The 14,420-nt window shown below is 44.0% G+C and overlaps 1 protein-coding gene across 2 annotated transcripts; it reads left to right on the top strand.

Moving 5' to 3' along the window:
• The first annotated feature begins 1,050 nt into the window (after window positions 1-1,050).
• On the top strand, window positions 1,051-14,098 carry ZNF786 (zinc finger protein 786). Of its 2 annotated transcripts, XM_023753798.1 has the most exons (5): window positions 1,054-1,116; window positions 2,424-2,848; window positions 5,845-5,971; window positions 9,560-9,712; window positions 10,918-14,098. In XM_023753798.1, exons 3-5 carry the CDS (start codon window positions 5,938-5,940, stop codon window positions 13,020-13,022), a joined length of 2,292 nt encoding a protein of 763 aa, XP_023609566.1. In that variant the 5' UTR covers window positions 1,054-1,116; window positions 2,424-2,848; window positions 5,845-5,937; the 3' UTR covers window positions 13,023-14,098. The 2 variants fall into 2 exon arrangements, with proteins under 2 accessions (XP_014311314.1, XP_023609566.1); XM_014455828.2 differs by lacking the exon at window positions 2,424-2,848 and having other exon boundaries at window positions 1,051-1,116.
• Window positions 14,099-14,420: the final 322 nt, after the last annotated feature.

Consider the following 14,420-nt stretch of genomic DNA (forward strand, 5'->3'; position numbering starts at 1 on the left):
TTTTATATTTACATTATAGGACTACTAGAGGCCCAGTGCACAAGTTTGTGCATGGAGGGGGGTGTCCCTCAGCCCGGCCTGCACCCTCTCCAATCTGGGACCCCTTGAGGGATGTCCGACTCCGCAGAGTTGTGGTGGCCATCTTGTGATGATGTCTCGAGTGCCTGGCAGTCGGACATCCCTCTCACATCCGGGACTGCTGGCTCCTAACCGCTCACCTGTCTGCCTGCCTGATTGCCCTCTAACCGCCCCCCTGCTGGCCTGATTGATGCCTAACTGCTCCCCCGCCAGCCCGATTGCCCCCAACTGCCCTCCCCTGCTGGCCATCTTGTGATGATGTCACTCATGATGCCACCTAGGCTTTTATTATACAGGATTACTTGGGCTGTATAGACAATAACTCATTCCTAATTTAAGACCGTGGGGTCCACAATGCCATGTCTGCATGACTTCTGAGAATAACCACTGAGCATCCTTGCCCTCACCTGTACAACTCTGCTGCGGAGCGGTCTGCATACTGGAGTCTCCCTCAGGTGGAGCAAGGCAAAAAGGGAGAAAATGAGAGACGTCTGTAATACTACCAACAATAATTTAAAGAGTCTCCCTTAGGATGGACTTCCAGTTATCAACACGGGGACCTGCTTGTTAATATCCCTTAATTGTCTGACCTCCCTAGCAATCTGATTCCTGGGGTCACCCCGCAGATGGCTGGGGTCGGTTTTGGGGAGGAACCAGACGTGACCCCATCCCTGTCTCCTCTCCATCCATTTCCACCTGACTGCATTTACACCTCTGTCTTCGTCCCTCTCCAGCCCTTTTCAATTCACATTGGTCTTTGTCTGTCACCCTTGAGCCCCCAAGAGAGTGCCAGGATCCGTCCAGACAGGTGGCGGCTACCCTGGGCAGCCAGGCTGTGCCCCTCCGCAAGTCGGCGGCTCCTGCAGGCGGCGTTCGCTCCTCCCGGCAGCAGGGGGCGGTGTGGGGGCGGGGCGTCGGCCGGCCTCAAATCCCAGCGTGCACGGCGCCGGGGCTGGGCCTGCTGGGCGGGGCGGAGAGCGAGGCGCCGGCCGCGGGGGCCCGGCGGAGCAGCCAAAGGCCATGGCCGAGCGGGCTCCGGTAAGAGGGGTGCCTCGTGCGGGCGCCCAGGTTCGGGTCGGGTCTGTTGTTTCCAGCCTGGCCGGCCGGCGGGCGGACAGGTGGGGCGCAGTGTGGGCCGCGCTAGGCTTGGGGTGTAGGGTCCGGGGGCCGCCGCTCCGGGGGCGCTTCCGTGGACAGACCTGAGCGAAGCCGAGCGTGGACGGGCAGAGCCGGGAGCGGGCGGCGCCGGGGCCGGGGCACCGGGCGCGCGGGCGGACCGGGAGGAGGACGGGAGGAGGCTGGGGCCGGGCCGTGTCACAGCTCAACCAGCTTTAGCTGCTGAAGTCAGAACAGGTGTCAACGACACGATTGTGCCCGGCCCCGTGGTGCTTGCGCAGGGGCTTAAATGTCAGAATCAGCCGCCAACGTCCAAGTTCGTGTGAGTGTAAGAAGGAAGGATGGCGATGATGCACTGGAAGGAACAGGAGAGGATATAAAAACCTAGAGCACATATGATTGCATTAGTGTTGTCCTGAAACTGAGGATTAGAGAGAGGGGCCATTTTTATTATGTTTTTCTATATAAACTTCAATATTGAGCGTTTTTGCTTGAATCCTAAACGAATTCATGAGATCATTAATTTTAAAATACTGTTAACAATCTCCACAAAAGACATAATTCCGTGGATTAAAAATAGAAAGGATATGCAGTACATTTATAGAGGAAATGATAGATAAAGGGGAGGTATACCGTGCCTATAGAAGAAAAGATGATACTTTTCTTCCAACTTAATGTATAAATTTACTGCAGTTTTATCAAAATGGCAGTAAGATTTTTACGAATTTATATAAACAATTTATAAATTTCATTTGGAAAAATAAAGATCAATAATGTGATTCTTAAAGAGAAAAAAAAGAGCAAAGAAGGAGGAATTGCCCCAGAAAATAATAAGACTGACTATAAATCTGTAGAATTGATACAGTTCTCTTTTATATGAAGAGAGACAGAGCAGTGGAAACCAAAAGAGACCCTGAAGCAGACTGTACCAGATTGAATACCTCTCCAAAATGCAAGTCCTTCTGGAACCTCAGATTGTGACCTTACTTAGAAGTAGGGCTGTTGCCAATGTAATTGGTTAAAATGAGATCATGCTGCAGCAGGGTGGGTTCTTAATCCACTCTGACTTTAACAGTAGTTCTCAACCTTCCTAATGCTACGACCCTTTAATACAGTTCCTCATGTTGTGGTGACCCCCAATTTCATTGTTACAAATTGAACATAATTAAAGATAGTGATAAATCACAAAAACAATATGTAATTATATATGTGTTTTCCGACGGTCTTAGGCGACTCCTGTGAAAGGGTCATTCGACCCCCAAAGGGGTCACGACCCACAGGTTGAGAACCGCTGCTTTAGAGACACAGAAGAAGAGACACAGAAACCTAGATACTCAAAAGGAAAAGGCCATGTGACAGCAGAGAACGGCAGCTTTAAGCCAAGCTACGCCAAGGATGGACAGCCACCACCAGGCATAAGGGAAGGGCATGGAATAGAGTCTCCCTTGGAGCCTTCAGAGAGCTGGGCCCTGCTAACACTCTGTTTTCGGACTAGCCACCAGAATTGTGATAGGACACGTTTTCATTGTTTCAAGCCATCCAGTTTGTGGTACTTTATTACAACAGCCCTAGGACACTGATACACAGACCTTCAAAAGCAGTATTTGGGCCAGTTGACTTTCCATTGGGAAAAAGAAAAGCAAAAAACATTGAGGTAATCACTACTGTATACCACTAACAAATTACATTCATTCCATGTAAGTTAAAAATCTAAACACAAGCCCTGGCTGGCGAGCTCGTGGTTAGAGCATGAGCCTGCTTACTGGAGAGTCGCAGGTTCAGTTTCAGTCGAGGGCACATACCTGGGTTGCAGGTTTGATCCTCGATCTCGGGGTGCATGCAGGAGGCAACCAGTCGATGTCTCTCTCACTCAGACTAATGTTTCTCTGTCTCTCCCCCTTCCTCTTCCCTTCTACTTTCTAAAAATCAATGGAAAAAATACCCTCATTTCTTGGATGAGGTTAAAAAAATATCTAAACATAAAATGAAACATCAGCATTTTGGAAGAAAATGTAGAATATCTTTGTAACCTTAGTGTAAAAAAAGGTTTCTTAAAACACAGAAAACAAAATAACCTAAGAAGAGATTGATATATTTACATCACAATAAAAATTTTATGTGTAGTATAAGACAGCATAAATAAAATTTAAATATTTAGACACACTAGGAGAAAGCATTTGTGACCTAATGTAGTCAACGATCAATGTACAAAGCATATAAAGAAGTCTTCGAAATGAAAGGACAAGTGGCCCAGTAAAAATATAGGCAAAGAATATGAATAGGTAATTCACAGAACTGAAAATGGATTAAAAATTGTGAAATTCAGCCCTAACCGGTTTGGCTCAGTGGATAGAGTGTCGGTCTGTGGACTCAAGGGTCCCGGGTTCGATTCCGGTTGGGGGCATGTACCTTGGTTGCAGGCACATACCCAGTAGGGGGTGTGCAGGAGGCAGCTGATCGATGTTCCTAACTCTCTATTCCTCTCCCTTCCTCTCTGTAAAAAATCAATAAAATATATTTTTAAAAATTTGTGAAATTCAGACAGTGAAGCTCTACAAAATTACCATAAATCAGTTCTCTAGCAATATGAACAGATCTCAAAATGTTGAATGAAAAATGCAAGTTGCAGTATAATAAAGCACTTTTGCATAAAAGACAAAGCAATAGTATATATTATTCATAGATATGTATGAGTATTAAAAGTTAAAAACATGAAATGAAAAGTTACCACATTCATCATACTGTTTACATCTCCAAGAGGAGGAGAATAAGACTGAATGTAAGAACAAGATTGAAGAGTGGACCAAGAAGACTTGAGCTTCATCTATCATATTCTGTTTTATTAAAAGGAAATTTGAAGTTAAAATGTTAAATTTGTTAGGTCAATGGTAAATACAAGGATGCTTGTTACAGTCTGTGATTTTTTTGGATCTTGTAAACTAAAAATTAAAGTAAATAATAAAGGCTTTTTGAGCATTTTTGAAAAACATCTGTTTAAAAGTAAGGAATTTGCCCGGCTGATGTTGCTCAGCGGTTGAGCGTCTATATATGAACCAGATCATAGTTCAATCCCCACATACCCACTTGTGGGCTCAATCCTCAGTGGGGCGTGTGGGAAGCAGCCAATTGATGATTCTCTCTCATCATTGATATTTCCTTTCCTCTCCCTTCCTCGCTGAAATCAATAAAACTATATTTAAAAGTAAGGAAATTACTATAGAGAAGAGAATAAGTATATTTAACACAAAAACATTCAATTCTGCTATAATACATCATACGCATTTCAAAAAATCACAGTGCCAGGTAAAATCATGCAATAAAAACCACAGCTTAATGGAGAAATGGTGTTAGGCACACAACACTCAAAAAGTTTAACAGTGGTGGCCCTGGCCAGGTGGCTAAGTTGACTGGAGTGCCAGGGTTTTGGGTACTGTCCCTAGTCAGGGCACATGGGACAATCAACCAGTGGATGCCTGAATGGGTGGGGCAATTAATCGATGTTTCTCTCTCTCAAATCAATAACTTTTTAAAAAAATATATTTTATTGATTTTCTACAGAGAGGAAGGGAGAGGGATAGAGAGCTAGAAACATCGATGAGAGAGAAACATCGATCAGCTGCCTTCTGCACACTCCCCACTGTATATATAGGGTCAACTATATATGCAAGGGCTAAAGGTTGATATTTCCATCTAAAGAGAAAGATTGTTGTATTTAATAATGTATGATTGGCTCTCCATATGTATGTAAATAAATATACCAATCGCCTCTATAGGATTAAACTGTAAATCTAAATGTTTAAAAAAATTAGAATATCTGTATAAACTTATGATGTGGGAAACACTTAAAATGAAACTATGGAAAAGACTCAGATTTTTTAAAAAATATATATTTTATTGATTTTTTACAGAGAGGAAGGGAGATAGAGAGTTAGAAACATCGATGAGAGAGAAACATTGACCAGCTGCCTCCTGCACACCTCCACCGGGGATGTGCCTGCAACCCAGGTACATGCCCCCAACCGGAATCGAACCTGGGACCCTTCAGTCCACAGGCCGACACTCTATCCACTGAGCCAAACCGGTTTCGGCAGATTTTTAACTAAGTGAAAGGCTCGGAATGTTTGGCGAATATAAAGTCAAAATACAGTTTATATATTGGGAGAAAACATTTGCTAGTCAATCAAAGAATTAACCCTAATATAAGAAAGTTCATTTAAATTATAAGAGCCCACTAGAACGCTGAACAAAGGATATGAACAGTCATGCACAAAGATATGTGGACCGTCCCCAAAAAGTATGAAAAGGATGTTAAGTCTCACAGATTAATGCATATTAGAACAATGAAATACAATTTTTTTTACCCATCACATTGGCAAAAACAAAAGTCTTAAGGATATCCTGTGCTGGCACAGGTGTAAAGAAATGTTTTATCTTATTAGCTAGGGTCAAAGTGCCGGATTCTTTTTGGAATATGGAAGAGTTGTGGTTAACAACAACCACATAACTGGGACAGGGAAGGAGCTGTTCCCAAGAAAGAAGCTGCCAAACATTAAAAACTGTCCGCTTCAAAAGTCTTTTAAATGGCTGAGAAGGAGCCAGAGTCCTTTTGAAGCAATCACGATTGTATGTGTATTATGTATGTACTTGCAGGTTCCTCTGACTTTTGAGGATATTGCCATTTACTTCTCGGAGCAAGAATGGCAGGATCTAGAGGCCTGGCAGAAGGAGCTTTACAGGCGCGTGATGAGAACCAATTATGAGATTCTGGTTTCTCTAGGTAAGAAGTGTTCAACTTTTTTGTGTGGGTAAATCATGGAACTGGTACTGTATGATGTTCCTGTTGGTCGGTCAGCTAGCCAGATTTCTCAGAAATTAACTCAGAAAAGCATTTAACCCCATATTCTTCCACTAATACTCCCGTCGGCATTGCTGATCCTTACTCAAGGGTAGACATTACATGAGTATATTTGATGCAGCATGGAATGTGAGGTGGTCAGAAGTGACTAAATAAGTATATTTCAGGGCATTTAGTCACCACATACTTTCAGATTCCAGGATTTTCCACATGGGCACATGCCTAGCTCGTATTCATAAAGTACCCAGATATTTTAACCTAGGGTATTCTTGTCTGTCACTTTTTCCGGGGGTGTCCATATGCCTTGGAAACGCTAATGTTACTTTCCCCTGCAATGAGATTTGGCAAGGCTTTCCACTGACATGTTGAACAGTAGCTGTCTCTGCATGGTTGTGGTCATGGGTGTTCTTTTTAGTCTTGCTGCTTACTTGGTCTTTATATTTCTTTTTATTATCAAATATGTTTATTAAAAATTCAGCTCTTTCAGAAAAGCATCAAATGATAAAATCTCTTCATTCTCACTCCCTCAGTTAATTCCCTAAAGGCAACCACTTTTAACCATTTTTTTCTTTTTTAAATTTATGAGAAAGAGAGAGATTGATATGTTGTTCCATTTATTTATGCATTCATTGGTTGATTCTCATATGTGCCCTGAGCAGGGATTGAACCCACAACTTTGGTGTGTCAAGACAACACACTAATCAACTGAGCTACCCGGCCAGGGCTAACCACTTCTATTTTAGTTCTTACTGTGGTTTCCTTCAATCTGTGTAACTGTCATGCTTACACTTCTGTTTCTTGATTTATCATGTTTAGGCAGCATTAATGAACTCATTACTATGAAAAAGGAAGCATTAGCCCACTTATGCTGTCAATTTTCTGTCTCCTTTCTCCCCAGATTTTGATAAATTTTTCATGCCTCTATTGGCTACTTTAATGATTTAAATAATAAACTTCTAGATTGTATGCCATGAAATTTACATCTCTTGACTCCTTTAGTATATGAAGATAAAGTAGTTAGTTCTCCTATACTTCCTTCCATCTCTCCTGCCAGTTCCTGACAGCCAGACCATTTCCTTTAGATTGAAAAGTTTCTAATACTTATATTTTGTTTCATTACCATAATTTTTTCAGGTACTTTCTATAGAGTGTTTCTGAAACATAACTAAGATGTTACATTATTTTCATCATTATTATTAAAGAACCAATTAAAGTAATTGAGTCTATAGGTAATTATGTCATTACTTCTGTGCCACCCAAAAAGAATATTCCAAGCACCAAAATCAAATAGATTTATCGTTGTGGTTGTGGTCTGCATTTCCTTAATGGCTCACCATGTTGAGCATTTTTTTTAAATCTTCTTTGAAGAAATGTCTATTCAAATACTTTGCCCATTTTTACATTGGGTTATTTCTCTTTTTATTGTTGAATTATAAGTGTTCTCTATTTGTTCTATATCCTGGACCTTTATCAGATACATGATTTGTAACTATTTTTTTCTGTTCTGTGGGTTTTCTATTTACTTTCTTCATGGTGTCCTTTGAAGCACAAAAGCTTTCAATTTTGAAGAAGTACAGTTTATTTTTTCTTTTGTTGCTTGAGCTTTTGATGCCATATCTAAGAAACCATTGCCTAATCCAAAGTCATAAAGATTCACTCCTATGTTTTCTTCCGAGAGTCTTATCCTTTTATCACTTACATTTAGGTCTTTGATGTGTTTTGAGTTAGTTTTTGTATAAGGTGTGAGGTAGAAATCTACTTTTACATATGGGTATCCAATTGTCCCAACACCATTTGTTGAAAATACTATTTTTCCCCTGTCAAATTCTCTATAGTCAATTGATTCTTTTGGAAAATCAATTCACTATAAATGTCCATTTATTTCTGGATTCTCAATTCTATTTCATCCATTTATATGTCTATCCTTATGTCCCTACAACACTGTTTTGATTATTATTGCTTTTAGGATCAGTTTGTCAATTTCTACTCCCTCCCCTGCCCCCACAAATAAGCAGATGGGATTTGGGGACTATTGTCATCTTAACATTAAGTCTTCCAATTTATGAACATGGGATATCTTTCCATTTATTTAGGACTTTAAAATATTTTAAAACAATATTTCACCGTTTTTATTTTACAAGTCTTGCATTAATTTTATTCCTAAGTATTTTACTCTTTTGTTTTTTTAATGTATTTTGTTGATTTTTTATAGAGAGGAAGAGAGAGGGATAGAGAGTTAGAAACATCGATGAGAGAGAAACATCAGTCAGCCGCCTCCTGCACACCCCCTACTGGGGATGTGCCCGCAACCCAGGTACATGCCCTTGACCGGAATCGAACCTGGGACCTCTCAGTCCGCAGGCTGATATTCTATCCACTGAGCCAAACCGGTCAGGGCTTTTTTACTCTTTTGGATGTTACGTAGTTGAATATTGTTTTGTTTGTTTTTGGAAAATACTTTTACTTCAAAAGCTGCTGGGAGTTCAACCCAGATGAAGATTGATAATAAATGTATGGATTTTTAAAAAAGATAGTGATTTCTTTTTTCATGAGAGCAGCCTTAGAATTCTTTGGGTGTTGAAGTCAGATTTCAGAGGCTGAGGAGGACTCGGGAGCAGTGTGTGACCAGTCTGCACCTGTATGGTGCCATCTGACATTTATCCCGGAGGCATTGCCCAGATTGTCTCTCCTCTGATCGGGCCATCCACAACCTCCTCTAGCGACCTTTGAAGCATACTTTTGGTTGTTACTGAAAAAAAGTTTTACTTGAAAATACAGAGAGTAAACCTTTCTTACAGGGGAATGGGGACATATATTTGAGAATCTTGTAACTTTTAATTCATCCTTTTACTCATTGCAGCCCACTCTATTCTAGCAGAACTCAGCCATGGTTTAGGTTGTCGTTAGCACTGTCACTAGAAGTACTTCTGAGAGAAGTTTTGCTGGAGCCACCTACTTTGAAATTTCCAGGGACAACCATTTCAGTTCTTATTTTTGTATACCCCCCTCTTCCCAGGGATCTCCAGTTGTCCCACCATTTTCAGAGCACACTACTAGTGTATTTTATGAAATCCATGACAATATACAGCATTGCTAGATATATGGGGACAAAGGCAAGATTAAAATAGCACGAGATAGCTTATCTCATGTTATGTGTGGGAAGTTTTGCTCTTCTTTGTGTAAATTATTATTTTTTGTTAATCCTCACCTAAGGATATTTTTTCCATTGATTTCAAGAGAGAATGGAAGGGAGGAGAGAGAAACATTGATGATGTGAGAGAGACACATGGATTGTTGCCCCCTGCATGTGCCCTGTCTGGGCTGGGGATCAAACCAGAAATCCTTTGGTGCGTGGTCCGACGCTCTAACCACTTAGCATCACCAGCCAGACTATAATCTGTTTTTTGATATCTCTTTTCCTACATTGTCCCGAGTAAATTTTAAGAAATTTAAAAAGTCAGTGTGCTTTAAATTTCACACTCAAGGAAACCATTTGGCTTCTCTGTACAGATGGTGGACTTCCCAAACCGGAGCTGATATCCCAGATTGAACAGGGGAGAGAGCTCTTCAGGAATTTAGGAGAACCACAGAAGTCAGGAAACGTGATTTTCAACCCTGCTGATTTGCATTTCGATCCAGTTATTGAGGGACAGCAGTGTTGGAGTAAGTATAAAGAAATCAGGGCCCTGTCCTTAACGATGTCACATTCAGGTTTCTTACTTCTAATTATCTGATCTTGTCTTGTTTGGCTGGGCTGGGGCTTGGCATCTGGGTTCTGGAGCCTGAGTCTGGATCTTGCCTTTTCTGAGTGACCTTGGGCAGGTTATTCAACCTCTCAGTATTTCATTTCCTAACTATAACATGAAGCTAATAAAAGTACGTACATTATAGGGTTAAAGTAGTAAGAGCTCAGTAAGTGTGAGCTGTTCTGAGTAGGGGTGGGGGGGAAAATTGCTTCCTCCTGTCTGGAGACTGTTGTCTCTGTTGGAATGGCTAAACCTTAGCTCTCCTCTTGTTTCCTGTCCTGATGAAGAGTCTGGGACTTCTGGATTCCTCAGAGTCAGTGTTAGGTTTGGGATGAGAAAGTCACATGTGGGCATCATTCCAAGAAATCTTGTCAGTAGTTTGTTTAGCTTTTAGCTGCTGCTTTCTGGAGAATAAAAGTTTTTCTGCACAAATTATTTCACTTTTTGCCACCTGCTTTTCTTTCAAGAAACCTTTTTAAATAGTTAGAAGGGAAAAGAGAAGAAGAAAGAAAAGAAAGAAGGAAAAAATAGTTAGAAGGAAGTTGGAAGAGGGAGGAACAGACACAAGGCCTTGCTGCCTGGCTTGGGGCAGCTGTGGAGCACACAGAGCCACGTGTCAGTCAGGGCTGTCAGTGAACTGCCCTTTTCCCTTCCTGACTCCAGGAATGTGCACAGAGTGGGGCAATCGTGGTGAACGTTGACAGGACGTGCAGTCCGCCAGGCTCATGCTGAGCACTCGGCACACATTAGCTCCTTTCATTCTCACAGCAGTCTCATTGTTCCCCTGTTTCTCTAGGAGAAGGATCTGAAGCCAAAGTAGCTTGACAAATGTTGCAGTGGACACATGGGATTCGAACCCAGACATGCTGGATTCAGAGCTTAGGCCCTACATTGGTGACCTGTATTTTCCTCTTATTCTAAGAAGGTCTGTTCGGTTTACTTGCAGCAGACTCACCAAACTCCTGGTCATGAAGCAGAACCAAACTGAAATGTGCCCTGTGTACAGTTTAGTGGAAATGGGCTTCCCAGGCCACCAGAGGTCACTGTTGCAGATCACTTTCCTAGTGACATAGCCTTTCATCATGCCATAGACACGAATTCTGACTGAATTTTTGGTTTCAGTTTCAGGAAGCCAGCAAGCTGTGAATTCAAGAGAATCCGAATGCCATTTCCGAGTTGATCCTCTTGAGAGCCAGGGTTCCTCCGAACCCTTACTAAGAAAAAGTGAAGATGTTTCCTTCAGGCCGGACCAAGACATCACCTTCATGAAGCCAGACAGACACGATCCACGGGCTCTACTCCCAGCAGCCCACCATTCCTGGAAACCCACCCACAGAGAAAGAATCTCGAACCCCAGAACTCTGGGTCCCCCAGGCCTCCAGGAGGTGCCCTCCTGGGAGGGCACCCCCCATCCTTGCCCTGTCTGTGGGGAAAGCTTTTGGAAGAAGAATCATGTAGAGAAGCACCAGGGGAGCCACTCGAAGGACCAGCCGCATGGGGCCTGGAAGAAACTCAGCAAACAAGCTGACCTGCAGCATCAGCGGAGCATCCCTCGGGGACAGAGGCACTTCCAATGTCATGAATGTGGGAGGAGCTTCTGCCTGAAGCGGGATTTGCTTAAACACCTGGCCGCACACACAGGGAAGAGCCCACTGCAGTGCCCTGAATGTAATATATGCTTCCATCACAAGTGGACCCTTTTCAGCCACCACCTTCTGCACCAGGGGGAGAGCCCTTCCCAGTGCCCCAGATGTGACACGAGCTTTCTCCCGAAGACCAGCACACAGGCTCACCAGGGCCAGCGCAGCGGGGCGAGGCCAGTCTTCCCGAGAGAGGGCGACAGGGCCTTCTGTGAGAAGGCCAGGCCCAGCAGTGTGCACTCAGGACAGAGGCCAGGCCCAGGTCTGCCTTTTGAGGAGCGCTGCCACTTGATGGGGGGCATGGAGCATGTCCTCCAGCGCTGCCCTGCCAGAGAGAGGCCATTCCTTTGCACAGCATGTGACAAGTGCTTCTCTACCAGGGCCAAGCTCACCAGCCATGTCAGGGTGCACAAGGGGGAAAAGCCCTTCCCGTGCCTGGAGTGTGGCAAGAGCTTCCGCCTGAGTGGCCTGCTGAAGGTCCACCAGCGTGTGCACAGTGGAGAGAGACCCTTCTCCTGCAGGAAGTGTGGCAAGGGGTTCAGCAAACAGTGCAAACTCGCCGAACACACCCGAGTGCACAGCGGGGAGAAGCCTTTCTGGTGTGCCGAGTGTGGCAGGAATTTCCGCCAGAGGGGACAGCTGCTGAGGCACCAGCGACTGCACACGGATGAGAAGCCCTTCCAGTGCCCCGAGTGTGAGCTGAGCTTCCGTCTGAAGAGCATGTTGAGAGCCCACCGGCTCCGACACAGTGGGGAGAGGCCATTCTCCTGCAGTGAGTGTGGCCGCGGCTTCACTCACCAGTGCAAGCTCCGTGAGCACCTGCGTGTGCACAGCGGGGAGAGGCCTTTCCAGTGCCCTGAGTGTGACAAGAGCTTCCGCCTGAAGGGCATCCTGAAGGCCCACCAGCGCACCCACAGCGCCGAGAGGCCGTTCTCCTGTGCGCAGTGCGGCAAGGGCTTCACCCGGCAGTCCAAGCTCACCGAGCACCTGCGCGTGCACAGTGGGGAGAGGCCCTTCCAGTGCGCCGACTGCGACAGGAGTTTCCGCCTCAAGGGGCAGCTGCTGAGTCACCAGCGCCTGCACACAGGAGAGAGGCCCTTCCAGTGCCCGCAGTGTGACAAGAGCTATCGTGTGAAGGCGGACATGAAGGCCCACCAGCTGCTGCACAGCGGGCAGATGCCGTTCTCCTGTGAGTGTGGCAAAGGCTTTGCCAAGCAGTCAAAACTTGTCGAACACATCAGGACACACACAGGGGAGAAGCCTTTTCGGTGTCTGAAATGTGACAAGAGTTTCCGCTTGAAGGCACAGCTGCTCAGCCACCAAGGCCTGCACACAGGAGAGCGACCTTTCCACTGCCCTGAGTGTGACAAAAGCTTCCGGGAAAAGGGACACATGCTTAGGCACCAGCGCATACATCGGCCAGAAAGGCCTTTTGCCTGTGGCGACTGTGGGAAGGGCTTCATTTATAAGTCCAAACTTGCTGAACACATCCGAGTGCACACAAAATCCTGTCGTGCTCCGAGTGGGCCTGACATTCAGAAACGGCTCAGCCAGCTGTTTGCAATGATCGAGGCTGACTGGAGCTGAGACAGAGTGGCAGCCATCCAGATAAGCAGTCATCGGGCTCAGGGTGCCTGGGGATCCACAGCAACCATAGCTGAACCCACTGCTGCACACGCTGGCGGACCTTCAGCAGGCCGCTCGGGGGAAGCCCTTGTCACACTCCAGGCACAGGTTTCAGGAACAAGGGCCCCTTTTTGAGCAAGAATGTAATACAAGTTAGGAATATAAGAAACCACTAAGAATTTTCTTTCTTAAATCATCACCAGTTGTATTTTCTATCCATTGATAAAAAGAGACATTTGTTTTTCCTACCATCTTAAGTGGCAATTTTACCCAAATGCTTAGCTAGCTTTGAAATCCCAGCTTGAATTTAGACAGGAAATCCCTCTAGTACTGGCTGTTACATGTCATTCCCCTTTTCTTTTTTCATAGTATGATCCTAAGCTGGTGTGGCTTCAATCCAGTGAATTTTGTTGCAGACATTAGATTTGGTTAGATTGACTTGTTTGGAAACTGATAGTAATAAAACAAGTTTTCTGAATAGTTTATGAGAGTGCTTAAGTTTCACAGCAGTTCCACAGTGATTATGCATAGTTCCCCTAGGGAAAAGCTGCTAATTTCAGCAAGAATTGGCTAATCTGAGTTGAAGAAATATAAAACAAGGTGCTAAAATGTATGGGACTAGAATTTAGCTAAGAGATTGGGAAAGGTGTCAATTCGAGAGCTCCAGAACAGAGATGCTATTTGAAGCTGAGAGTAAATGAGATTCCCATTCACCCCAATTAGCAGATGACTAAATTCCAAGTTGAGATAAAAGAACAGGCAGCAACAGCTTAGTAGTGTGGAGAGTTTTCAAGCAAATAAAAGTAGAAGTAAACACAATACAAGTAGAAGTCCAGGGAAATGCCGCCTTTGGTACGTTAAGTGAGGGTTCTGTGTGCACAGAATGTTTATACTTTAGGGAAAGAGTTTTCTTTCACACAAAGAATTCCTGGCTTTTAGAGGGTTCACATTGCATCTAACAGAATGGCTGATTTGTAATTCTGAAGGCTGATAGAAAATGAGATTGTCAGTAAACAGTAATAGACATGGCTATGAAACAATGTCACAGATTATTTTCTGTGGAACACTAGCTCCAAAGAGACTCTTATAAAAAAAAATTACATGACCAATTAGTTTAAATAAAGTTGAACAATTCCCTCACCCTGCTTCCCACAGACACAGTCCATGACTCTCCGAGAGGAAGACATACTATGAATCATATTCTGAACGTACTTGGCCTTGGGATCCTTTTCTTTTTTCCTAAAACACTTACTGTGATCTGTGGATCTTCTGCAGGACTCATTTTTTAAAAATTACTTAAGAATAGTCCTGGCTTCAACAAAATAGCCCTTAGTCTGTTCAGAAGAGTGAGGATCCCAT

Source organism: Myotis lucifugus, unplaced genomic scaffold, assembly GCF_000147115.1.
Source record: "Myotis lucifugus unplaced genomic scaffold, Myoluc2.0 scaffold_51, whole genome shotgun sequence".
NCBI lineage: Eukaryota > Metazoa > Chordata > Mammalia > Chiroptera > Vespertilionidae > Myotis > Myotis lucifugus.

Bases quoted from the DNA above. Each gene is read 5' to 3' on its own strand.
- ZNF786 (XM_014455828.2), top strand. The intron at 5,972-9,559 runs GTAAGAAGTGTT...TTCTCTGTACAG, and splicing joins TGAGATTCTGGTTTCTCTAG to ATGGTGGACTTCCCAAACCG. The intron at 9,713-10,917 runs GTAAGTATAAAG...TTTTGGTTTCAG, and splicing joins TGAGGGACAGCAGTGTTGGA to TTTCAGGAAGCCAGCAAGCT.